General features: G+C 39.4%; 2 protein-coding genes and 1 long non-coding RNA gene across 3 annotated transcripts in view; 2 read left to right on the top strand and 1 right to left on the bottom strand.

The window, feature by feature from the left end:
• cenpp (centromere protein P) overlaps nt 1–27,901 on the top strand; it is a 93,130-nt gene that overhangs the window by 40,685 nt on the left and 24,544 nt on the right. The gene's annotated exons all lie outside the window — the stretch shown is intronic.
• On the bottom strand, nt 86–18,796 carry aspn (asporin (LRR class 1)). The gene is made up of 8 exons (XM_028002878.1): nt 18,606–18,796; nt 10,303–10,564; nt 8,935–9,047; nt 5,933–6,146; nt 3,563–3,673; nt 3,331–3,424; nt 1,983–2,121; nt 86–966 (listed from the first exon to the last, which is right to left on the bottom strand). The coding sequence occupies exons 2-8, from the start codon at nt 10,514–10,516 to the stop codon at nt 766–768; spliced, it is 1,086 nt and encodes a 361-aa protein (XP_027858679.1). The 5' UTR covers nt 10,517–10,564; nt 18,606–18,796; the 3' UTR covers nt 86–765.
• On the top strand, nt 3,680–6,057 carry LOC114135523 (uncharacterized). Its single transcript, XR_003593608.1, has 3 exons — nt 3,680–4,536; nt 5,247–5,290; nt 5,919–6,057. It is a non-coding gene; the product is annotated as an uncharacterized LOC114135523 (long non-coding RNA).

The raw sequence follows: 27,901 nt of genomic DNA, 5'->3' as shown, positions 1-27,901 counted from the left end.
GTCTTTTTACATGCTTGCTGTATGATACTGCAGAAATATCTCAATTTTACACCTAAACTTGTTGTTCGGGACAAAGAATGAATGATTGAGGTGTTTCAGATTTATTTATTAGACATCCTCAATAAATATAGCACCATTTCAGAGGAGACATGTTGAAACAAAAGATGCTCTGACGTTCCAGGTTGGGACCTTTGAAGCTGTCTGGATGAAACAAACGAACAGTCTGTCCTCAGCCCTGCAGAGGACTCAAAGTTCTGGTCCAAACGGACCTCAGCCTCTAAATACAGACGACACAAGCATGCAGTCAGATTACGTACAACAACTCAGAGCCAGTTATTCAGGAGGGAAAAGCAATATTTAAGCACCTCATATGTTACAGTCTTTGTCCTCTGTGGAAATTATATCACCACAACATTAATAAAAATGTTCAAAAGAGATTTTATAAAGTTTTACAAATATCAGGTGGATCTTATCCAGGCTAGAATAAAAAGAACTAAAAGCATCTTTATTTAAAGCCCATAATAAAAGTCAGAGTGGTTTTCATAAAAATACAAATACAGACTCCCCAGTAAACGCCCCCTGCTGTTAGCTTATGATTCAACATTTATCAGAGAGAATGAACCAGCATCAACAGCATCGTTTCTAATATACGTCAATATAATGAGAAATGAGTCTAATTTCCTACAGTTTTCAGCCTACAGGGTTTTTTCCCCTCCTTCTGTTATGAGGATGTTGGGTCTGTTTCTGAGTGGCCGCCATCTTGCTCTACTTCCTCCTGAAGTTCCCCAGCTGGATGCCCCGCCGGCTGGCCACGCAGCGGAACGTGGCCGGCTGGATGCTCCAGTATTTCACCGGGTTGGCGAATAGGCTGATGGCAGAGTACGGTTTCTTCTTCTCGCTGGGAGATCTGGGGCAGAAGTCGTTGTATCCCACATTGTTGATTTTGTTGCCATGAAGAAAAATTACCTGTGCAGACGGAAAGACTTTGTGTTTAATTTGGTTTGGTGATATCCTGGAAACTAAACCATGAGTCTTTGTTTGATGTTGTGGTGAAATTTTGGCTTTTGTTGGGTTTGTTGGGTTTTGTTTTGGCATATTTGAGTTTCATCAAATATGTTGCTGTCAGATGTTTGCAGGTTGCTTTGGCTTAATTTAGCAGTTAACCTAAAAAGAAAAGTTCTGCAGGTTCCTTGATCCACTTATTAGAAAATTAATAAATAGATTCAGTTTATTTATGTAACACAAGTTACATAAATAAACTTGTGTTACATAAGTTTACTAAATCAACTAGTCTGGTTTAGTCCAAATATATGGAAATATTTATATGGAAATATCAAATAAATGTGTTTTATACCAATTCACTACAATCATATGAATGCAGTTCTTTGACGATGGGGATGAAACATTTCCTTGTAACAGGAAGAAAACTTAAGCATAACTAGACTCAATTTTCCTTCAGTTATTTTATGGATAATAGCAGCAACATTTATCTAATTTTATTTAAATTAAAACAAAATGCAACTTTAAAAGTGCAGTTATCAGTTTAGATTAATTTAATTAATACCAGAGAAAAAAATGTTTTTAGAGTCCTTATCATCAGCCAGACTCTGGCTGAGACTTCTTAACATTTAGATCCTCTGTAGGAACCCTTGTGTTTTCTGGTGGTACCACCTGGGGGCGCCATTTTTATTCAGAAAACCAGTATTTAAGTTTACAGTACTTCATTTTTTAAAATTCCTTTGGATAATGTTTTGGAGGTTGAGAATGGATTTAAATGTGCATCACTTTGTTAAAACTCAAACATCTTAATCTTAATCTATGAAAAGAAAGCATCTGGACTTTCTTTTGTAATATTTACTATTTCCTTTGAAAATAATTTTCATTTTCATCTTTTTCATATAAAACTGGTCATCAAAGAGGGATTATGAAGTGCTAACTTTGGTCCTGGTGATGCCCCGGACTTGTTTTGGTTACCCGCTCACCTGGAGGTAGCGCAGGGAGCTGAGGCCCGCTGGGACTTTTTTCAAACGGTTGTGGTCCAGATGGATCTCCCGGATGTCCGGGATGCTGGCCAGGCTGCCGTTTTCCACGGATCGGATCTGGTTAAAGCCCAGTCCTAACCTGCAGGGATGTTTGGGGAGGTGTTAATGTCTGGAGGAGATGCTGGAAATCATCAACAACAGCATCATTTCTAATACACGTCAACGTAAACATCACAAAAGGTATACCCCAGGGTTCCATTCTAGGTCCAATTTGGTTTTCAGTGGCGCTGAAAAAACGACTAATCTTTTACACACTTTTACACTGTAGTTTACAAATCCAGATATATAATAATATTTTAGCTGATAGGATTTTTATGACACAGTATACTAGCAAATTAACAAAGAAAAACTGGTTTATTTTTTAAACTTATGCTGAATTAATTAGTGTTTTGTTAAAAATAACTTTTCTTGGATAAAAATATTTTACTATAGTCCAAGAATCAAAAACTAGTGGACAGATCATTCTAGGTCAGTGTTTTTCACACTTTTTCAGACTGAGGATCACTTAACCATTTAACCAATTTCACAAACACTCACAGACTACCTAACATGAAATTGCCTGTGCAATAACACAACATCTTAATATGTACAATATTCGTCTCTTAACTCATTTATTGTTGTCTTCTTTGTTCATCACCCTTCTAATAAGAAGGGTGGTTCTGTGCTGTGCTTTGAGTTATTTACAGATGGTGAAAGTGTAGATCCTAGGCTTTCCAATGATGTCAAACATGTGGAAATAAAAAAATAAGTTGTGCTTTACTACTACCACTACTACTACTACTACTACATAATAATAATAATAATAATAATAATAATAATAATAGCATAATAAAAGAAAAATAGACTTTCGTTGCTGTGGCAGAAACAACTCTTCTGCACCATTAAATATAAAAGTTATCCTTCTATGAACTGTATTTATCTACTATATTTATTTGCCAAATAAATATTTTAAAATTAAATAAAAATAATAGTAGCTGTTGAAGTGACATGAATTAAGTAGTCCTGCTGTTGTTGTTTTTTTCCACCGATATTTTCAGCTTTTCTTTTCAGTGGCCCGTTCTTAATCTACTTATCCATTATTATTTTTAAACACAATCCTTTGGCAAGCTAACTGTTTGCGTCACTTTTTAAATATTTACATGCACTGCCTGACGGACCACAGTTTAAGAAAGACTGTTCTAGATGATTCTTTAATACAGTAATTGTAGGCAGCAGCTGCCAGTAGAACTGCATGCTAAGACAGACGGTGCATCGATAGATTGCAGAAAACACCGCGGATGGTCGCCACCTCTGCAGGTTCTTGTATCTCTTGAAGTCCTCCACCTCCACCTTGGAGATCTTGTTGTAGTCCAGACTCAGCTCAGTGATGGAAGTCGGGAGCGCTGGGAGGAAAAGCAGCACACATGATCATAAATCCAGCTGCTTGTGATGATATGGCTGATTAATCATGAGGGTTAGAGGACGACTGCAGCATGTCGCAGTGACGATGATGTGAGAGGATCCTCATCTTGGTGTCTGACCTTTGGGGACGGCTGTCAGCTTGGCCTCTGCTATGCCGATGTAGAGAGTGGACAGGCCGTCGAAGGCTCCCAGTTCGATCCCACTGTTGGCCAGAGGGTTGGCTCCCAGCTCTGTTTGGGGAAGCACACAACATCTGGATCCATTAGAGCTCATCCATCAACATGACTGCGAACATGGATGGTTAATTACAGTACAGTGGAAACCGCATTGGTTGCTCCCAGAGATCTGCACAAATTTGGTTAAATGAGCTGTAAATATAATAAATCACAAAGATTCAGGGTGGAACATCATCGACCTGCTGATGGAAAGAAACTGGTGCTTTTAACTAAAATAATGTTTTAGTTAGAAACTGGTTGTTTTATTACCGTAAACCGATGCAGTTATATTCCGCTCATTGTGAATAAGATCAGCTGATCAGCAGAAACATCGCCTGAAGTCACATTCGTCTGTTCCAGTCGTGTTTCATGGAAAATTCAGTTTTCGAAAATTGTTTCTAAATGGTTTTATGTGATGTTTAAGTACGCACTTATTAACTAACTCTGCATCTAAATTTAGTCTATAGGTGGAGAAAGTTCTGCATGAACTCACAGTCGGCTATAATTCGGCTTATTTTGTACTAAAGTCTTTAGTTTCATCCAGAATCTAAATATTGTTTTTGTTAGTCAGTGAACCCAGATTATAACGGGTGGACAGACTCAATTACTGCTGGAAATATGGCTGAAAAACTTATCACGATATAAGTGTTTACATTAGTCGATATCAATAATTATTGATTGGTTTTTTTTGTTTGTTTTAAATATCTAAAATCACTCAAGTTGCTGCTAGGCAACTGAAGAATGAGTGAGTTGCTAGGTAACTAGCAGTTTTTGTCAGCTGATGCCACCGATATTGCTTAGCTAGCCTTGAGAGGTTCAGTGACTAAAGTCTTTAATCTGCCTACGCCTCCCAGAATGCTTTGTGGTTCTGGATCAGAGTTCAGTGAATATGCCATATATTGAATATTGAATATTCTATCAGATATGCTATCTACTGATATTGATGACGTGTCAATCGCGATATTCTTATTGATTTATTGTTCAGCTGTAGTTTTGGAGGTGCCTGGATGTCAGCCGTTATTACAGCCTCCGGTAATCTTGGTACATCTAATTACCAATTTAAACGACATCATTTCATTTCTCATAGCTGTTGTTTGGCTGTTTCAGACTTTAGATCCTGTTTAGTTGGGATTAACCAGCCTAAACTCTGTTCTGTTGAAGCTGTGTTTGCTTATTTCTTCAGATGAATCATTATTTTCTGTTCTGTGCAGCTGCAGATTTCTGACTCAGGCTCAGTCTGTACTGCAGCCACGTCTGGGTCTAATTAACACCTGATGCTGAGTCCAGAGCAAGGTTATTATAGTTAAGTAAAACTAACTAAATAACAAAATCTGAAATTAAGGAGATATTTTTGTGAACTGAAACAAATAAAAACGGTTATTAATGGGGAAGAACTGGAACTATATTGTTCGATTCTATCTCCCACACAGGCAGTTTTTGTTAGTTGTCGGCAAATTACGGCACTCCATTAGGCCGGGCACAATAAATATTAAAGCAATTATAATCGCATTATAAATTAAAATGAGCTCAATAATTTCAAAATGCATGATTTATTGTTTTTCTCTTTTCTCTCTTTTTCTACCTAAAGTATTTTTGGACGACAAAAGTCTTCAGCCTGGTGCTTCAGTCTCAGTTAGGCCTTTTAATGAACGACAGTTTTGTTCACATTTGTTTCATAATTAATTTCATTTGTTGTTTCTGTTGTTTTAAATATTTTAGATATTTAAAATCTCTTTCTGTTCCAGTGTTATATATTCATTAGAATTAAAATTTTCTTTGAGAATCTTTGAGATCTTTGAGAATTTGTTTTTGCACTATTATGCAATTACCATTTATATTATTTTAAAATGGTCTCAAAACAACAATATTATCATTCATCGGAATAACTTCTGGGATAAATTTATCGGCAAGCAAAATTTGTCACCGTGACAGTCCTACACTCTATACACTTACACTAGTCCACAAAAAATTACGGCAGCAAAAGTTGGGATTAAACGGCAAAAATAATTGAAAAGAGCATCTTCTTGAGTATTCATTACCCAATCAATTGTATCACAATACAATACTTTATCCTTTTTAAAAATCAAACAAAGTCTGAAAAACTAAAACTACTGCTGCAACTAATGAAAACTGAACTAAAACTAAACAATATTTAACTGGAAAACACACAAACTAACTAATTAGACAAACAGAAAGTCGCAACAAACTAAAAATAATCTATAATGAAAAAACCTAAACGAATAATAACCCTGGTTCAGAGGCAGGCTGCCTCACCCAACACATGCAGCTTCCTCAGGCCCTTGAAGGCCTCCTTCTGGATCCGGTTGATGTTGTTCTCGTGGAAGCGCAGCTCGATGACGTTGGGAGGCAGGTTGGCCGGGATCTCTGTCAGCAGGTTGTAGGACAGGTACAGCAGCCGCAGGTGGTCCATGTTTCTGAAGGCCTTGGCGTGGATCTTGGAGATCTTGTTGTTGATCAGGAACAGACCCTGAAGGTGGGAGAAGATGAGATGAAATCTAATTCTGCAGGAGTGGAACTATTTTTTTGCATTGCAGCAGTTTGATGTGATTAATAGAGAACAGGGAGAAATTCTAAAAGTGATTAAATATTCTTTTTAATATGAAGAAATACACAAATTTTCAACAAAGGACCACAGCAGGTCTTGATGCTCAATTACCAATTTTTTTTCTGTTTTCTTGTTCATTGTACAACGGTTTTAAAGTTGTTCAGAGCTGACAGTAGGGGTGGGCAATATGGACTCAAAGCTTTATCACGATATTTTGTGGTTCCATTGTGATAAAGATAAAAGTGACAAAAAGTCACTTTTATCTTTTTAAGAACAATTTATTACCTGTTTTTTGGTTTATTTTCTTAGGTAACGGTGCGACTGTGGCTGTGTGCAATAATAGCCCCACAAACACAAATACTGCTCTTAAAAAACATTCCTATTTGGGACACCATTCAGATAAAGAAGCGTGATATATATCATTAAACTACAAAATATAACTGTGTTTAATCAACTTTTGCACTTCTAAACTTTTATTAATGCTTTCATTGAACATTGGGGGGAGGAAGTAAAACTAACAATCCCAACACTACGGACAGTTTTTGGGATTTGAAACATTATGAATTTATCAGGACAACAATCAAAACGACAATCATAATAAGAAATTTATAAATTATAGACAATACAATAAATGCTGACAGCCTGGTCACCAGATCAGAACCAGGCGAAGGATAAAAAGAAATGCCTGCTAAAAGCAGAGACCTATAGTGGAGCACTGACAGCAGCCTCTGTAGAGGAGTCTGTTTGGATGTGGAGTCGAGTTGTTGGGTTGTGATGTCATTTTTCACTGACTCAAGCTGCTTTCATCACTTCATTATTATCATTTTTAGCCATTGTTTTCGTCCAGACTTACCATCTTCCCTCTTCTGGTGCAGAATTACAGCGCATGATGTCTCGGATAAAGTCAGATAAAATGCAAAATGACTGCAGATACTTTGAGGATGATCAGATACAATTTAATTGTATTAGTTCATCCATCCATCCATCCATCCATTTTCTGTTCACCCTTGTCCCTAATGGGGTTGGGAGGGTTGCTGGTGCCCATCTCCAGCTACGTTCCGGGCGAGAGGCGGGGTACACCCTGGACAGGTCGCCAGTCTGTCGCAGGGCAACACAGAGACATACAGGACAAACAACCATTCACACACAACACACACCCCTAGGGAGAATTTAGATAGACCAATTAACCTAACAGTCATGTTTTTGGACTGTGGGAGGAAGCCGGAGTACCCGGAGAGAACCCACGCATGCACAGGGAGAACATGCAAACTCCATGCAGAAAGACCCCGGCCAGGAATCGAACCCAGGACCTTCTTGCTGCAAGGCAACAGTGCTACCAACTGCGCCATTGTATTAGTTCAATACAATTTAATTGAACAGATTGGATTTATTGGAGGGGTTAAAAGATCGGAATCGGGCCGTTCAGACTGCCAAGAAAAAGTTGGATATGAGTCGCATTTCCTTGCTAACGCAACTCATTAGTGTCCAGTATGAACATCTGCTGCCGTAAGACTCTGTAAATCTTGCTTAAAATTACAATAGTATGAAAAATGCAGGTTTTATAATACTTGGAGTTCATTAACCCACAATTATTACAGTCCAAACTGACCGTTGAGATATGAATATTTCACACACAGATATTGCGATGACAATTAATTTACGACACATTGTGCAGTCTTAAATAAAGTATTTTTGAATTGAATTTAATTGAATCAGGGAAACATCTGTTTAGTTATAAAGTTGATTGACTCATTGAATAATCAGGTCTGCAGTGTTCCTGTCCTTCTGATTTAGGTCCTCTCCAAACTTTAATCCAAGACATTAACCCCAGATTGTTAATGATTAACTGAGAAATAAAATCTAATACTTTCCATTCCGACAACATAAACTCATGTCTGGCTCCTGCTGTTTAGACAATGAAACAACTTAGTTTCATGGTATTAAACTTATTTTATAGATGTTTTCACTGAGCAACATATGTTGATGTATATATACTGTACATCACATTGAATTTGTGATATTCCAAACAATTATAATGACAAAGTGATTTTTGATATTCTGCAGCATTATTTTTATCTCTAGTTTTTATTTTAATTAACTAAATAAATTTAATCAAGTAACTAAAAAAATAACTTCCTGCGATGATAAAACATGTTTAAAGGTTAAAACATTTGAGTTTTTTTCTATTCCAGTGTTGACTTGCCGAAAAAAGGCAGTAAATCAATTAACCGCTTGATGAATTAAAACGAGCTGAATAATTTTTATTGGCATGATTTATCGTTTTTCTCTTTTCTACCAAAAACTGGATGATAAAAGTCCTCAGACTGATGCTTTGGTCTCAACCAGCCCTTTTATTGGAGGACAATTTTGTTTATAGAGACTTCATATTGCATTATAATTCTATTCCCATTATATTACTTGAATACGGTGTCAAAACATCAATATTAGTTATTTTAGTTATTAGTCATCAATAACTTTATTATTTTTATTGTCTAGCAACATTTGTTATCATGACAGGCTGTAAATCTGAGTCCACACTGCGCTGCAGCTTCATCACAACTCCAAATCCAAACATCTTCATCTTTAAATAAATAGTAGCAGTGGAATCTGTTGCACTTTTTTAGTTCTTGATATTTAAAATCTTTCATAATCATCCATCCTCCATCTGAATCTGCTGTCCTGCAGGATTTAGCAGTTGAATCTCTCTTACATAAAGCTTGTTGAGGCCTTTGAAGTCGTCCTCCTTGATCTCGGTGATGTCGTTGTTCTGTAGGTCGATCATCACCGTTTCTTCAGGAATCTTCTCAGGAACAGAAATTAAACCTGCAGCACAAAGGAAACCTTCAGGTTAGCGACAAGAACAGATGAAGATGGAGGGTTTCTGACTCAATGTCTAACTACTCATAGTGATTCAGTCAGTCATGATTTCATTCTCAAGGTTGGTCATAAAGTAAATTTAAGCAGGTTTTCTGTTTCTTCCACAAGTGAGTCATTTTAGGACTATTCAGAACCACTGTTGGTTCTTCAGGAACGTGTACCGAATGGATACAACTCTGTTTTGAAATCTGAATACATGCAAGATGTTTCTGTGCAGAGAGCGACATTAAAACGTGGCACCAGAACCAAACAGGGTGGACAACACTGCAGCTGCAGTGGTGATGAAGACAGAAATCAAAAGTTTAAAAGCATTTTTTCCAACTCCTGAATGAATTACTGGCCAGAAAGTACTAAATGATGCATTCAGGGACAGCTTGTACACTGAAGCATCAAGAGCGATGGAAACATCTTTTATTCTCTTTTATTTCCAAACCAAAAGTTCCTAAATAACAACCTGGACCAGTTTATTGTTTCATCCACGGATCTTCTATAACCTCATTATCCTCAATTAAAACAATCAATATTCAGTCAGTTCTTTGGTAAGCTCTTTTTAAAGGTTGTTTTCGACTGAATAATGTACTTTAACCGAGATACGGGTTAGACAACCTTCACAACCAAAGCAAAAGAAGTTTTAGCGTTTTTCCAACTTTTCAGATATTTAAAACAATTTAAACACCAGCCATGTGTGGACCGTTTTGATCGAATTGCAGTCCGTTTGTCCAGAAGGTCTGGTTCGTTTAGGGAGGTGTGAATGTGCAATAAAACTCTAATGCGGACCAACTAAAGAAACTCGTCAGCCTAAAAACTTTGGTATCAGTATGCTTAAAGTGAACTCTGGTGTGGCTCTGATGTATATGTGAACGTCAAGCAGACCAAAAACTGCTCCAAAAGTTGCAAGCGAACTACAGCGCGGGGCATTCTAGGTAAATACAGCCTAAACAAATGTGCTAGTCTAGCGCTAGCAGGACAAATTACTTATGATCTTTTACCAAACAAACAACAGCTAAAATGTTTTAGTTTCACAATAAAAGGCAGTAATGATCCATCGATGGGAGCATTTCTTAATTTTTTGCTGGATTTAAATGCCAGCAGGAATCCAACACTGCCAAGAAAAGTCTTAAGTATTTTCCAGGTGTGGATAAATATGGGAAAAAAAGGGGACATTTTTTAACAATAAGTAGAACATAAAAAGTACTCTGACCCTGATCGGAGCACTGCAGCACTCCAGGTGAACATCGGCAGTGAGCCGGGCAGTCCTCATCATCATAATCATCATCGTCATCATCATCGTCGTCATCATCATCCCAGTCTGCCATCATGATGTCGTTGGTTTTCATGAGCTCCATGACGTTGACGGGCCGGTAGGGCTTGGAGTGGCCGAGCGTCAGAAGGCATAGCAGGAGGAGGAGCCTCATGGTTTAGTCTGATCTGATTGGTTGAGCAACAGGCGCCACCAGGGGGAGCTGTAGGAGGAGAGAGGTCGGGTTAGTTTTCAAACCAACAGGATTTCTGTGTGTCAATGGTGGCACCATTCAACAAATTAATAATCAATCAGATAAATATTTCTATATTTGAAACTTATAAATTCATCAAGCAAATGAAAAAGTATCAATTTTTAAGAATAAAAAAACATTATGTTACAGGTAAATTATTATGTTTCTGTCATGAAGTTGTTGTTATAACTCATCAAATAAAGCCTGACATCTGATTGGTTAACCCGCACAGCAACTCGGCTTCAGACCAATCAGCACTTAGCTCCGCCCACTCTCACTGATCCATAGATTAAATAAATTCATGGTTTCTTGAATCATATGACTGTAAAGAAATTAATATCTGAAATAATTTTTAGGCTTTTGAAATATAATGAATTCAATCTTTAATGATTTTCACATTTAATATATAAATTTTATAAATTATTGAAACATTAAAATATTTTCAGATACATTTATTTACCTGAAAATGTCAATATATTTAAATGATCACAAATAAGGTATTAGATAATCTATGTATTTATTTGCTTATTGTTTCATTGATTTATTTATGGCATTCGAGACTGGTGTAGTTCAGAAAGTTTGAGGAATCATTTTCTGTGTTTGGCTATATAAACTAATTTTATATTTTAGGCTGTTCTTGTTTCTTTTATTGGAAGATAAAAAAATTTTTAAACAATTTTCTCTTTATTTTGGTTAATTTAACAGGGAGAAGTGCAGTGTGTTTTGCTTCATATGTAGCGGTTATGCATGCAGGCTTCTAACCAGATCTGAGCTTCTAAGCCCTTTTGTTTTGCTCCTTCACATTTTTAGTGTTTGTTTCAAATCATTGATAATTTGAGTTTTCTTTGCTGACAGAAAAATACTTCAGTTAAAAATTTCCTTAATAAAGACGACCTATAGTTCTTACACTGGGACTGTCACAACAAACAAATGACCTTCAATCACAAACTGTTCTTCAGATCATCTGTGTTCAGTTTGGAAAAATCTAGTCCAGATTATCTTCCTTAAGTCATAAACAGATCAAAGCTGATCCCGCTCAGAGGAAACAGGGGAATATTACTTTAAAATAATTATTCTTTCACCATTTCAGGAGCAGACAGATCATAAAATGCAACCAGGTAAATGTTTTCTTCTCACAAAGGTTTTCAAAATTGTATAAATTTTGAAAAAGAATATGTAAATATGTAGAAATCCTGCAGTCTGAGACATCAGAGAAAACAGCCAGGGATAAACATGGCGGTCGCTGAGTCAGTCTGCAGCGTAAACAGAGCAGATGGACGGCTGAAGGAAACATTGCCGAGTTAAAAAGGTGAATAAAAACAATCTGGACTCCACCACGTTCCAACCTTTGCCATCACCTCTGCTGCTAACCTGACTTCTGCTCAGGTGAGGCAGGCAGATGAATTAATCTGCCAGTTGGTTCATGGGTTGACTTACCCCTCTCTCTATTTGAGTTTGTCTGCAGCCAAAATCTGGCATCAAACTACAGCTGGTTCTGGGTGGAACGTGTCACTGAAATGTGTGTTTTGGTTGTGCAGAGGGATGAACATGTGCAGACTGACGGGATGTGAGGAGCTGAATGTCTGAGTGTCGTTTTGATCTTTCTACATGTGGTAAAGGCTCCTCGACTGGGAGGTTCCTGTAGAGGTTTTACAGAGGAGAAAATAATAGATTAAGCTTTTATTTGTCCCTTGGTGCAAACAAATAGAATATGACTAAATTACATATTTTATGGAAAATATAAGAAGCAGATTCTAAGAAATATACAGATGTGTTAATAGAATAAAAAACCAAGTTATGTTTCTTTGGGTTCTCAGCAAAAGAGGAGTAGTAACTAGTTTTTATGAAGCAGTGAGAAAGAAAATAGTTGTTGCAAAAAGTTGCGCTCAATTCCTGAGGTGAACTCATAGTGTGCAGAAAACAGCTTCATGGATGAGCTGGAGACAGCAGGAAGTCAGGCTGAGAGCTGTGGAAATGCTGCACCATCTCATGGGAACAGCTCAGCTTTACAGACTAAACAGGAACAGAAACCTTCGTCTGATGTTGGCTGCAGTTACGCCTTCATCATCTGCCTTCATCGGACTGATTCAGAACCTACTTTATTCCATATGGAGGATACAGGCACGTCTAATCAAAACTGTAACATATTTTGAGGCTTTGTCTTCACAATGATTTCAGATCTGATAAATTAACTTTTTACCGACTTCAATTTATATTTCTTAGATTGATGATTAATCTTAACCTTAACAAATTTCTAATGTATTAAACTCCTCGATGTGTTTTATTCCTCTGGTTATATCTGTGAAACCTAGAGGGAGTTCAGCTTCAGCACTAATTTTATGACGTTCTCTGTTGGTTGTTGTGGTTGGTGTTAAATAAACTGGGTTAAACATCAGCTACAAACTAAAGTTTTTTTAATCTGAAGAAGTAATTTCATCAGCTGAATCAGTCCATGAGGGCAGGATCTGTCCTAGCTTTCTACATACATGCTAACTGAACCTCATTATGGCAGAGTTGGCACATTAAAGGTATAAACACAAACACATGTTCCCGTTCATCTGCACAGTTTCTATAACTCTACTGTGTGCCGCCAAGAGGAGCACATGGGCCAGAAGTAGGAGCTCCAAATCTGATTGAGAACTTGTAAAAAGGTTTTATGTTTGGTGTTTATGAATCCCTGTTATCGTTTATCAAGAATCTGATCAGCAGTTTCCACCTGAAGAATGAAGATGTCTGCATTTAGCAGACAAGATTTACTACAAACTGTAAAATCTAACAAACTGTCTCATACTAATAAGTTAAAGGGATAGTTTGTACATTTTGAATAGATTGCTTGATCACAGCGGTCCTGATGAAAATTAAGATGATTATGAGATTACGGCTCTTTTCAAGACTGACAGTCTGGTGGACTCAGTTCGACTGGGAACCAACATTGCAACATTAGTTACATTTTCAGCTGCTGCAGTTCACTTTCACACTGCACTGTGTCAAACGATCCAAACTAATTGATAACTTCTCACCTGTGGTGCCGCTCACCAAGAACTACTCAAGGAAACAACATAAAAACCTCTGAAGTGCAACTTCCTTCTTCACAAAATGTAAATGAAAATGGAGTAGAGACATACTTTTGCAGTTGTTAGATTTTTCTTTTGTCTTTGGTAAAACAACATTTCTCCCTCTAGCGCTAGACTCTTTGATTGTTTTGGTTCAATTGACCCAGAAAGCCCTACACTGCAGTTTCACTGTTTCCTGCTTTTGGAGCAATCTCTGGTCCGCTTGCGACGTGCGGTGAGGTTCATAGCTGGTGAGGCACTGACGTCATCAGAATCAGATTTGCAAATAGATGCATAGATTGACAGCAGTTTACAGGTTATGTTTCACTTCTGCATCCTTACACATACAAACCTTTCAGCTCCGGCGTTGGTCTTCCTTTGGTTATTATCTCCTGCTTCGATTGAAAGTCCACTTGAGAAAACTTTTTTAGTGTTGTAATGTAGTCATCCATGTCGAAAGTCGGGATAAGCGAGAGGAAAAAAATCACTATCTCTATTATAATCTATCGCTGCACTTGACTTGCTTCCCGAATCGTTTAGCCTAGCTCGCTGTCACTTACTCGGCAGTTGAGGAGTGAACAAGACGAACGTCTGGGATCTTGAGCGCCCCCTGCCATGAGGCAAGAGAACTGCCTGCCTCACCTTGAACCTGTTCTCTGCCGTTTATAATCGCTCATTACACGAAACACGTTACACAAACACAGTTGGTGACAAAAAGCACTGTACATTATATACATAAGCTAAATTATTGGAAATAAGTTCACATATTAAATTTGTTTAAACCATTTTATTGACGCCGTACAGCAACATGCTCTCTCCGCTTAGCAGCCAGTGCAGAGCCAGGGGTTGCGCAATCCAAGGTGAGGCAGAGCTCGCTGCTGCCTCACCGGCATCGCTTCCAAGCATTTGAATGGGAAAATGAGAAAATTCAGCGATTTTGAACAAATAAAAATCGAAATTGGTGAAGCTACATGAAAAATAAATATTTTTTAGTACAAACCACCGGATGAATATAACAATTTAAATTACTTTATGATTATATATTTTCTTTCTTTCCATGATGGCTGGTGAGGCACTGCCTCACCTGCCTCCCCTGACCGCACGTCACTGGCTTGCATCCACATATGCACAGTGCCAAAGTTCCCTTTAATTTAATCAAGGTTTTAGTTCTTAGGTAGACCACAGTTAGCTTTTTTGGTGCTTTTTTTGAAACGGAGTAGAGTTTGATTAAAGAGGACTAAATGGGTGTGAATAGGCTCTATGAGTCAAACTCGTAAAGCCTATTCTCCAATTTTGTTCAGAACAATGCTAGTGAGAGCTGGTTTGTTCAGAACAATGCTAGTGTTTCCTTGGCTGAGCCTGTCCATTGTTATCAATCTGCTATAATAGCTGCAACTCACCAGTGTGCCTGGCACAAGCTTTTTGATTGTGTTTCTGCTCTTAACTCCATCCTGCCTCACAGACTGCGGTGAAAGCTGTTAGTCATTGGTATTTTCTCCCTGGATATTAAAGGACTTTCTAACAACCGCATATAAAGGTCTCAGGGTGGTCCCCATATCTCCTCTGCCATCAGTGTTGGCACCAGCTCTCATCAGGGCTGTGCACACATCACCATGCCATGACCACACTGCCATCAGACTGCTGTGGTGAGACTCATCTCTGGCATGAGTGAAGAAGCTGCTGTGCACAGAGTTGTTTCTGAACAGAAGAAAAACCAAGGTCTTTGTGGACTTGAGGGAACAGAAAACTAACATCCAACCACATTACATTAAATTGAGAGGCTGTTGGATTTCTGTTTCAGTTTGTCAGGTTGTTTGTTTTCTATTTTAGTCCAGAAAAAAACTCCTGTTTCCGAGCAACAAGAACAGGCTAAAGATCACTCAGTCTTTGTAAGCCAAGTTTAGACAAGTTCAGTGAGTCACTGAATGTTTGTGGTCCTGTGTATTATTAACCTCTTAACTGCCAGGTGGACACTGGTGTCCTCATGGACCCATTGACTGACATGTAAATATTTTGAAGTATGACAATTAAGCAAAAGTTAAAGGCTTGCACTATAAAAACAAATACTCAAAAAATTTCAAGAAGTCAGAGGGAGCTACATACGTTTGTGTGTTTTGTAGATTTAGAGAAAATGCACGAAATCGTACCAAAAGAGGAGCTGCTGCGGTGTTGCATAAGGAGCTCTGGAGTGGCAGAGGAGTACGTTAGGCTATGCTCACCCAGCTGGTCTTTATGCTCAATTCTGATTTTCTGCTAAAATCCGATTTTTTAGTGTGGTGGTTCATGCTGCTCTAATTAAATGCAACCACAATCAGACTTCTGTGTGAATGGTTTACGACTCCAGGGCGACCCATATATGCGCACAAGAAGAATGTAGACGTCAATGCTTACGGCAGTAATACAGGCCACTGCCATCCATGGATGAGTTTTAAAGTTGTTGAGCAATGAAAGCTCAACAACTTTCATTGTTAAAATTGTTCATTCCGTAATGAAAGTTGTTTACATCCAGATTTGCTCATGGTATGGCTTCTGGTGGTGCAGACAGTATCGTTACAAGATCTTAAGATAAAAGAAGCTAGCTTCCGCCATTGTTTATGTTCAGATTTACAGCATCTGGCTTCTGAGTAAAAGCTGGATAAAATGAAACTTCAGAAGCTTTGAAAACAGATATGATTTAGCACCACCTATGGAAGTGGCAGAGTTTGGATTTTAGGGTGTAAAAATATCAAAGTGTGGTCATTCAGACTGCTGTGGAAGAAGTTGGATACGGGTTTGTGTCGCATTTACTTGCTCTGTGAACATAGCCTTAGTTTGGGGCACTGGAGCTGTGAGATAGCAGTGAGGTGTGCCTCAAGGATCGGCTTTAAGTCTCTTCTTGTTTGCTTTGGTGATGGACATGCTGGCAGATGAGGCTAGACAGGAGTCTCCATGGACTGAAATGTTTGCAGATGGCATTGTGATCTGGAGTGAGTGCAGGATGCAGGTGGAGGAAGAGCTAGAGAGGTAGATGAGCTGCAGAAAGGCAGAGTACATGAGTGTAAATGAGAGGAGCACAAGAGCAATGGTGGCATTACAGAGAGCAGAAGTAAAGACGGTAGAAGACTTTAGATTCTTGGGGTTAAAAGTCCAGAGCAATTGAGGGTGAAGAAGCATTTACAAGCAGGTTGGAATGGATAAAGATAAAGATTTTCATCAAGAGCAAGAAGAAGGGTGTAGAAGACCAGTAGAGATGTTTGTTTAGAGACACAACAAATGAGGAAAAGACGGGAGGCAGAACTGGAGGCTGCAGACCTCAGGATGCTGAGGTTCTCCTTGGGAGTGATGAGCAAGGACAGGTCAGGAGTGAGGACAGCAGAGGGACAGCTCAGGCTTCTGGAGATAACAGGAGGCAACATTGCTCCCTTTTCATTCATTTCCTATGGAGCTTGCTTAATGAGGGCCAATTCCTTGTCCTCCTCCCGCCAAGCAACCGGTGAAATTTGTGCATGTGAGATTTCAAGCTTGTAGACGTGCACAAGCCGGCTAATGACGATACTCAAGGATGTTGAAAAACGTTCAACTTTAGTCACTGCCTGTGTGTTCGGTTCATACCGAAGGGCGGAGTCTTTCACTGCCGCTCATCATTCCCTCTGTGTTGAGCCTGGGAGACATGTTCCAAGGACAGACAGTGACTTTATTGGTAGAAGAATGCCATTATGCAATTGGTAGACTTATGCATGTGGTGAAAGAGGACATGAAGTTGGTTGGTGTGAGAGGAGAGGACTACGTTGTGTTGACTGTTCTAATAAGTCCGCCATATTTATATCACTTTTAAACTGACACCTCTGGCTTGAGGCACATCTTGTCTGAGAGGACAGCACCTTTTCAGGGTCAAACTATGAAATCCAGCCGACCAGGTGAAGTAGTCAACGGAAGAGGAACAAATCCTTCTGACTCAGAAGTCAAAATCCAAAGGTTGCGTCAAGCTCAACCTTCAGATAATGTTAGAAAGTAAAGACTTGACTTTTGTTCTGCCTAGCAGTTGGATTTCCTTTCAGAACCACAGAAGCAGATTTCTTTGACAAACCCATTTCAGGACTAAATGCAGAGGTTCTGAAGGATTATGTTCCTATAAAAGGAGGGTGAATGGAGCGGTGCAGCCAGTGTAAATATTTGTCTAGCTCTCACCTTTTCCCTGTCACCATGAAGTGATTTACCCTCCATCAGATGGAGGGTTGCGTGTCTCTGCCAGCGCCGATGCATTCAGAGCCCCCTCTTAAAAGTTCATGCCGTGCCACAAATATGTGTGGTGGTCGGGGGTTCTGCTTCGACAGCAAATCCTGCCCAGACGAGGCCCCTCTCCCCACCTCTCTCTCTACCTCTCCATCCCCCCCAGACTCATTCATCACGGAGACCATGGTCTTTCTTTACAACTTGGCACACGAAAATAAATTGGAAACAAATTTTCCGGCTGCTTGTTTTCTTTGCGCTGCATTAAAAAGCGATATGTTTCAGCATTTCCCACCAGTCAATCTAGCTCAGATAAATTATGTCTTCATCTTTCAGAGAACATCCAGAACAGAAGCCTGTCTCTCTGTTGGATCTGGCTTCAGCTCTCTTTCTGAACTCTCACCTGAAATCAGTCACTAAAACTGAAAGTGCAGGACAGGAAGTCCTTCACACTGTCAGAGTTGCAGATGGCTTGGCATTGCGGTGAATAGTTCTGATAATGTGTTGTATCATTAAGGATAAATGTTTGTTGGTCCGGTGCCAGGGTAGAAATTTACCCGCTGATTGTTCTGATTCTGTGCAAGCAAAACTAATTAAGGCGTCTCTCTCCGGTCCTGACTCACTCGGAAATAAAAGCACAGAAACATCATAAAGGTGTTGCTCAGAACCAGCAGGAAGCTCCTCAGTATCTCATCCTTCTACAAACACGCAGCAGGTGTGAGTGCTACTGAAAGCAGGGTGTGTCCTACCTCAGGGGTGTCCAGGTCTAACTGCGGGCGGTGAACAGATCAGCAGCTGAAGGCTGAGAGATGCCTCCTCACTCGCTACGCTCCCAGAGACTGAACAACAGCATCAGCCTCTCTCCTCTGCAGGAGGAAAACCCTCCTCCGCTGGAGGTTTTCCCCCCACCAGTGGAAAACCTCAGCTGTTCGCTTTCAGTGGAGCTCCTGACTCTGTGGCTCAATGTCTCAGGGACCGAAGGGGGGATGGAGGGCGTAAGGACCTCATTCATGTGCTTTTCATCAGGTGCTTTGACGTGAATCCAGGAGACTCCTGAGTTTCTCAGGTTTATAAAAACAGAGATGGAGGGTCGTCCCCTTCCCTTTAGTGAGCAGCTGACTGACATGGTAAAGATTTACCTTCATGTGAACAGACCCAACAGACGGGCCTCTAACATGAAGCCATCAGCTGCTTCGTTTGAGGAACACGTCTTCCTGTCTGCTGTAAGAGTCCATTAATGACCAGAACCAGATCCTGAACTGATCTACTGGTTCTGGTCTTTGGTTTCAGAGTGTAGTCAACATAAGACCTCAGATCACAGATGGAAATAAATCCATAAATCAAGTTCATTTGTGCCGCACATTTAATCAGCAAGGCATTTCAAAGTGCTTTGCATCATAAAAACACAAAAATAAAAAGGGACAACAGAGAAACCAGTGACAAACTTTACATTTTGATGTATATCGATCATCAAAACCATCGATTCACATCAGATATGTTGGTCAATGTTCCATTTATTATGGTTTGAAAGCAACTCTTAACAGGTGGCTTTTTAGGCTTCATTTAACATTTAAATTGTTTTGGCTGTTTTGAAGTTTTCTGGAAGTTTGTCCCAGATTTGTGGTGCATAGAAGCTGAATGCTGCTTCTCCATGTTTGGTTCTGGTTCTGTGGATGCCAAGCAGACCAAAACCAGAAGAATAGACAAAAGTATTACTGTGCCTCAACAATTGTCCTGTAGGCATTCAAAATGTTTCGATTATTACGTTTACAGCTTTGCTTTCTTACAATGAATGCTCTACACACGCCACACGAGCTGTTGATATTCAATTTTAATTTAAAATGATAAATTATTGGCGTGCCGTGATGGCGTAGTGGTTAGCGCGACCCATATTTGGAGGCCTTGAGTCCTCGACACGGCCGTCGCGGGTTCGACTCCCGGACCCGACGATATTTGCCGCATGTCTTCCCCCCCTCTCCTTCCTGTCAGCCTACTATCATATAAGGGACAGTAGAGCCCACAAAAGACCCCCTGGAGGGGTAAAATAAAAAAATAAAAAAAGATAAATTATTGCCAGTGATGTTTTAAGTCACTGGAAAATAAATAAAATAAAGGAAAAAGCTTTAAATATGAGCACAGACCACTATTAATTTACTTCTAGTGCAAGTTTTAAAGCTTTATGTGTCACTATTTACCGAATAATTAAAAGTTGACACTTTTAAAGCATTTTAATACATGTTTGCTTTAAAAGTGTAATTATCTATCGAATTACACTTCAAGAAAACAGCCATAAACATTAATGAAGACTCCTTCATGTTCACCACAGGTGTTTTGTCATGTTTATGACAGTCTTGTGCACCCCCATTCAAATAAAGTGTTCTGTTAGTTTATTATAGTTAATGATGCAGAAAGTGGATTTTTGTCTCTGCCAAAGCAACTCATCTCCATTTTTTCCCCTTAGTGTGTTACATTTTTGTTGTTGTTGTTTTTGCATTGAAATTAGCGTTACAATGTTATTAATGCACACAACACTTGGATATTACATGTTTATAGTCTGAAATGTTACACTTTTTTTGCTGCTCGAACATACTGTTTTTAGTTAATACAGATGATTCAACTTTTTTGTGAAAAAAATGAATACAAACTAAATTAGGGATAAATCTAAATTGCATGATCTGAAGTGAACAGCTACTGCATCAGTAAAAGATGAATAAATATGTTGAATTTAAGGCTTTTTGCACGTCTTTGCAAGCAGCAACTGGAAGTGTGGAGAAGCCTCTAAAGCCTGTCTGATCTCTTATTGAAAGGGGCGGAGCCTGATGAAGGTGATGTGAACGACCAATCAGAGTAAACCAGGTTTTATCGGTTGTAGCTGAATATAAATTAGAATAATCACCTAAAAGTGAGTTGGTGCGGAGGCTGGTCCTCTGGGGACGTTCTTCCTCCCTCCTGCAGGATCCTCACCACAGGACGTCCGCTTGGTTCTGGAAAACTTTTCCTACATGTGTTTTTAATCTGGGCAGGGAACAGGTGGCTTTATTCCATGAAGCTGGGAAGTCACTGGTTTAAGGTGGAATTACCAACACATACAGAGACGATAAAAGTCATACAATCAATCAATCAATCAATCAATCAATCAATCAAGTTTATTTATCTCACACATTTCAGCAACACTGTACATCAACATGTTTTACATTGTGAAAACATTAAAAAAAACAAATGAAAGAAAACCAATAATAGATGTTACATTTTGTCAAATGCCATAGTTAAAATCAATACACAACAAAAATGTTGGTCAGTGTTCCACTTATTATGGCTCAACTCTAAACATGCAGGTAGTCAGTCTTGATATAAAAGAACTCAATGTTCCAGCTGTTTTGCAGTTTTCTGGAAGTTTGTTCCAAATTTGAGGTGACTTAAGGTGGTTTTAGCAACGCAGAGACAATGGAAGTCACTGGTTTAAGGTGCAATTAGCAACCCAGATGATGGAAGTCACTGGTTTAAGGTGGAATTAGCAAAGCAGATGATGGAAGTCACTGGTTTAAGGTGGTATTAGCAACGCAGAGACAATGGAAGTCACTGGTTTAAGGTGGAATTAGCAACACAGAGACTATGGAAGTCACTGGTTTAAGGTGGTATTAGCAACACAGAGACTATGGAAGTCACTGGTTTAAGGTGGTATTAGCAACACAGCACCAGACTTCAGTTTTTGCTGAACAGGAAGCGTCTTTACGCTACATCTGAGGCAGGGATGAAAAGTAGCGATCTGAAATGGAAAAGCTAACAGGGGCTCACTCCCTCGGGGGTTCCTTTTCCTTTCATCCTGGGATTTTCTGCTGAGCTGAGCTGGAACGCCACGGCTCTCTGCCGAGCCAGACCATTTTAATACCCGGGTCTGGTCTGGCAGGCTGACAAGCAGGAGTGGGATTTGGTCTGAGTTCTGCTTTCTGAGCATCTTCTGGAAGGAGAATTCATATTTTCCAAACCATCTCTGGTGAAACCATCATTTGCTCAGTGAGGCGTCTGCAAAGGTCAATGTCCTCCGATTCTTTAAGCAGATTCTGTTGTTCTCAGCAGAAGTTTTTGGAACAAAAGACAAATGAAGGATTCTTGTAAACCAAAACCGGTTCAGACAGGAATAAGGTTTTGTTCATGACTCCTTCTTGCAGGTTAGAAATCACAAAAAAGGACTTTACCTCCACATATTTCAAATATTAAACTTTCTTCTGGGGTTTTATTATATTTAGTAGAAAGTTAAAGTTGCAGAGAAAGAGAGTAATTTTGTTATGGATTCAATTTTGGTTGTGATAATTTAGCTGTGATATTTTTAGATTGAGGTTTTGTTTAATGATTTACCAATAGAAAATGGTGTTATTTATTTTGCTGATTCTGAAATCTGTCTTAAATAAAACACCAAAACATGTCGCAATACGCAATAATTCAATTAATTAAGACAAATTAAAACAAACTCAATAATTTTCGTTTGCATAATTTATCGTTTTTCTCTTTTCTTTCTCTTTTTACCAAAACTGGATGATAAAAGTGCTCAGTCTGGTGCTTTGGTCTCAACCAGCCCCCTTTGGAAGGACACTTTTGTTTATAGACATTTCAAAATACATTTTATTTCTGTCATTTGGTTTATTTATTTTGGATATTTACAACATCTCTCAGTTCCAGTATTAAATGCTCATTAGAATTGTAGGGTTAGGGTTTGATAATATCTTCTTGCATCATTATGCTATTACTACTATATTACTTGAAAATGGTATCAATACAACCATATTATCTTTTATCGCAAAAACCTCTGGAACAATTTATTATTAAGTAATTTTTTTATTGTGACAGGCCTATTTGTCAGTAATTTTTCCTTCTTATCCTATCAGAAAGGTTTTTCTATTAGCGTGAAGGGCGAGTCTCCTGGTGACTCTCCTCTCCTCACCAGTTCATGTGTTCAGCCAGAATTTTAGAGATGAGATGATCTCAGATGCATGTTGGTTACCAAAGGGTCTGCATCCAGCTAATGGACTCAGTTTTTTTTCTGCGTTTCCACTCACAATGTCAGGAGATTGGTGTTCTGACCGTGTCGTGATCGATGGGAAGCAGGTTCACCTTTAAAGATGTTTTCACAGAAGTAATCAGACCCAGGTTGATTTTACACCCCAAACTGTCTGATGATGTCCAAACTGGCTTTTTGAGATCAGAAGAGAAGATCATTGGACAAATCTCTGTGAAGCAGGAGTGCTCAATATGTTGATTGCAAAGGTAGTGAGAGTAGATTACATGACATTAAAAAAACCAGACCTGTGTTATTCATCCCAGCATTTGATTGATATACAGGGCGGCCTTACCAGTAGGTGGCATTAATGTTTCCTTGAGTTTTTTTCCAACCGCTATTATGACAAAGAAGATGATGAAGTGACTTTTCTGACATTTACGTCACTCCGCATATGCAAACAACAGAGCTATTTGCAGCAAAACTAGCTAATCCAATTTTTAGCCCTTGGTTTTTCTGTTAAACTTAGGAAAAGGTATAAAAATGTGTAAGGGAACTGTTGCCTTTAAACTAATGGTGGGACTCAACATGCTTAATCAGGTTAATTACAGTGTCTGTTATTAATGAATAACATTTTAATCTAAAACTATGTAAAATAAGCTAAATTTTAATTCAAAAAACCCTTTTTGCTGCTAAATTATTGAGTAAATAGAAACATGAGTTCAACCACAAACCTTAGCATTTAGGTTCTACGACCGTCAGATTGATGCAATGTGCTATTCAGGAAGCCCAGATCATTCCTGGAACGTCTTTATAAATGTGGACTGTAGACGCTGATGTGAGCATTGGGAATGTTTATGCTGCTGCTACAGTACAGACCAAAAGTTTGGATACACCTTTTAATTCAATGAGTTTCCTTTATTTTCATGACTATTGACATTGTAGATTCACACTGAAGGCATCAAAACTATGAATAACACATGTGGAAATATGCACTAAACAAAAAAGTGTAAAACAACTGAAAATAGCCCTTATATTCTAGTTTCTTCAAAGTAGCAACCTTTTGCTGTGATTACTGCTTTGCACACACTCTGCATTTTCTTGATGAGCTTCAAGAGGTAGTCACCTGAAATGGTTTTCACTTCATAGGTGTTCCCTGTCAGGTTAATAAGTGGGATTTCTTGCCTTATAAATAGTCATGAAAATAAAGAAAACCCATTGAATTAGAAGGTGTGTCCAAACTTTTGGTCTGTACTGTACATGTTTAACATTGAGATGCTAGTTTTGGCTTGAATAGCTTCACTTTTAGGCTAACTCCTTTTAGCACAACTTGAGCACAACAATAGTCTTTTCCAGCATCCCATCAGATCATTTTTTGAAGCAGAAATTAACCCCCAGTGGGCCGAGAGAAGGAGCTTCATCTTCCATCACTGTCGCTGTGCATCAGATTTTCAGAGGTACTAGAAACACACAAACACAAAGGTTCCAGATTGTGACTTTTGTACGTTTAAAAAAAATGCAATGAATTGTGTTAAAAATTTTTTTAACTCATTAAGTTTCAACATCTAAATTGTTGAAGGTTTAAAAAGAGAGACTTTAGGACGCCACCTGCAGGATGAGCTATCGTCCAGCAGGGATATTTTGGAGGGTCTGGAGGGGAACTCTCAAGGGTTTGTAGATCATGATGATAGAAACAAAGCATAGCGAGGATCAGCGGCTGTGTTTATACCTACTGCTGCAGATTTCAGGTCAGCTCTGATGACACCACTGACAGCTGCTGGTATCTGGTTTCTGGTTCCCCTCGGAACCTCGGACCGTATTTCTGCTCTGTCATAACTATGTGCTGAAACAATGGGCTGCTCCGAGCCAGATCATTTTCCCAAACATGGCTGGACTCTGATTGGATCCTGATGTAAGCCTCTCTGAGCGCAGCCTAACCTGACGTGTGATGACTGTCTGGATGAAGAGCAGAGCTGCTGGGGTACAGGGTCTTCATCTCCAATGGATCAAAGCGGATGATGAAGACTTCTTTTGACTGCTGCGCCTCCCGATGATGAAGCCCTGCAGAGTTAACAGCCCTCAGAGGGAAGCTGGTTTGTGGTGGAGGAGCAAAACCGTGATGGCGTAATTGTTGAAATTACAGTTTTAAGATTTCAGCGTTCCTGACGTGTGATGGTCTGCGTTCCTGATGGTCAGGATCTCTCAGAGGGCCTCATAGTTTCCAGCCCTCTCAGACATCTGACTGCAGCTTGTTGTGTTTTTGCTCTGAGGAGGAGAATTTGCTCCGTCTGGACCTTCCAGCATTTGATGAGAGTCAGCGGTGCAACCGGCAGCATGCCGTTGCCAAAAACTTGCCTCAGCGCTGTAGAGGCTTCAGCGCCAGGAAACATTTTGAAAGAGGTGTGATCCTGAAGTTCTGCCAGCTATAGATCTTTCCAGCCCAGAATGATGTCATTGCCGACATAGCGACCTTTAGACTGAAACTGAACATGTACCACATGTTCACTTAGGTTTAGCTCAAAACAAAATCAGGTTGAGCTGCTAAAGCATATTTTAAATCAAATCCGATCGACTCCACTGGGAGGCGTCCAGGAATTGCCCTGATTCCATGAATCCTGCAGCAGCTCGGCTCTGAGTTGACCCAGGATGATGGACCAGAGCCCAAAACTATTCAGACCCCAGCAAAATTTAGATTAGAAATTATTTTTATTCAACCAAATAACAGGAAATGAGGAGCAAGGAATGCCATAGAAGATCATTTAAAAAATGGAAATGTAAAATCAGTTTGTTGTTTTTTTTTAATGTACAAAAAAAAAGACATTTTAAAATGTAATTTTGAATTATTTACGTTCTCAATAATTAATCAAAAACTCTTTATTGGGAGTTAGACTTCTCCAACAGCTAAGCATTTTTCTGCAGGTCTCCTTTGCTGTTTCGATAGTTTATCGTCGAAGTGTTTTCTCACCTGATAGTCCTGTGGATTCGATTTGATTGGGGACCAAAATTGTTAAATTTTCAGCAGCTGCAGTTCACTTTCAGGATGCACTGTGTCAAACAATCTAAACTATTTCACAAACCTGTTCACCTCCTTGCCTGTGGTGGCGCTGCACTAAGAATTTCTGAAGGAAATTACACAAAAACCTCCTAAGAAGACACTGAGGGCAACTTTCTTGTTTACAAAATGTAAACATAAATGGAGTGGCACCATATTTTAGCAGTTGTTAGATTTCTCTTTTGTCTTTGATTAAAAAAAAAACACAGGCCATTTCTACCTGTAGGGAGACGGTGGATGATTTTCAGGCCTTTTTTCTAGATCAGTGGATAAAATTGATTTCTCATATAAGCGTCGGTCAAAGTTAAGGAAATATGGGCCAATTTATCAGAGCACCCATAGTAGGAAGGCCTCCTACCCATCACCCTAATCTTTATATTCTGTATAGATTCTTTATGAGGTTCAGGTCAGAACCTTTGAACTCTGGTCTGCTAATTACATCCAGTCGAAGGAAGCATGGTAGTCAAATGAAAACCGATTGGATCCATGATCCTGGTCTTTTCACCATCACTCTAGAAGGAGCTGAGGAGGTTTGATCACCTGATCAGTCCTTTGCAGGAAGCCCCCAGGATGACCCAGAACTCAGAGGGACTATAGCCGCTGTCAGGTCCCACTCTAACCGGTTAATGTCCGGTTCGGTATTAGCCCAGATCGTCTCCATTTATGGTCTGCTCCTCACTCTTGGGCGCTGCAGTTGTGATCAACTCTCCGCTGATGTTTGCAGCGATACTCTGCAGTGGAGAACGTTGAGGTTGTGGTTCTGATGGACTCAAATAAACCCAGATATTTCATGTAGTCTTTTAGGAATTTATTGCTGGCCCAAACATAGCAATAACAATTCTGATCAGCTGATAAATTTGCTATGCATAAACTCTACTTTATTTTGGATTTAGTTAATGTTGTCAAAACATGTAAACCAATATCCATTCATGAACTTTATTGAAAATAAAATTCCAAACAGAGAACAACAAGCTAATGTTACGTAATTTTGGTAATTCATACTGTTTCTCTCTTCCTTGCTGCCCATTCTCCAGAGAGACGAGCTGCTGGCAGGGCTGCTAAATCAGTATACTACTCCAAAAGTTGACACATGTTTTCCTGGCACTGCTCATGATTGAACTCATACTTATGCTCCTGCAAACTGAGCCACACTGTTGTTTAGAGTTTGCACGATTTGGCCTTCGCTCCTCCAGTGACGGAAATCAATGAATTCAGTCGGCTGTCAATCAAATCACATCAACACTGGCTTGTTCCACCCCTGGGCGTGGGTACGAAAAACGGGGTGGAACCTCGCTGGAGCTGCTAATGGAGACAAATCTGATTTGTTTGCTGAAGCTTACAGCCCAAATAAGAAACAGGTAGGAATGAAGGAGGGTACTGATGGTTCTGAACAGTTTTTATCATTTTTCTTTCTTGGCTTGATCTCCGTCCTGCAGAGCATTCCTGACTTCATGTGACTGATGATTCCTGGGCTCTTCCTTCATCTCTTTGATATTTGAATCTAATGACTGAAGCACCTGGTTTCTTTGGCAACCCTGCCAACTTTTCTGCTGCAGGAACGGCTTTAATCTAGGCGTTCCGGCTCATTTGAGGAAGGTTTTCCAGCTCAAGCATACCGTGACCATGATTTGTCCGTATCTTCTAAAGCTGGCCATTCATTCGAGCTCCTTGTTTTTATCGCTTTCTTTCCTCTGGATGTCCTTCTATGAAGTGATCACTTGAAATGTCGAGGTTTTGTTACCAGGAACGTGGTTTCGTGATCACCACATCCAATCATCCATTCAGAGTTCTGCTACTGCAGGAAATGTTCCCAAACCTCAGGCTTGCAGAGGAAAATGTTATGATGAATGTTATGATGATGTTAGCTTCCAGCTTCTACTGAATGTTCATGGCATGCAGCTACAGAACCACATTTTCTCTGACTCATTCAGAATCTGTCATCCTGGCTCCAGGTCGTCTCCCACGACTGAGGTGATAATCTGAAAATGGGAATGTTCCTG

Source organism: Xiphophorus couchianus, chromosome 20 (genome assembly GCF_001444195.1).
Source record: "Xiphophorus couchianus chromosome 20, X_couchianus-1.0, whole genome shotgun sequence".
NCBI classification, from domain to species: Eukaryota; Metazoa; Chordata; class Actinopteri; order Cyprinodontiformes; family Poeciliidae; genus Xiphophorus; species Xiphophorus couchianus.
This window is presented reverse-complemented; position numbering and strand designations above follow the sequence as displayed.

Bases quoted from the DNA above. Each gene is read 5' to 3' on its own strand.
- aspn (XM_028002878.1), bottom strand. From the start codon at position 10,516: ATGAGGCTCCTCCTCCTGCTATGCCTTCTGACGCTCGGCCACTCCAAG. The intron at 6,147-8,934 runs GTAAGAGAGATT...TCCCACCTTCAG, and splicing joins AAGGCCTCAACAAGCTTTAT to GGTCTGTTCCTGATCAACAA. The intron at 3,425-3,562 runs GTCAGACACCAA...TTTTCCTCCCAG, and splicing joins GCTGACAGCCGTCCCCAAAG to CGCTCCCGACTTCCATCACT.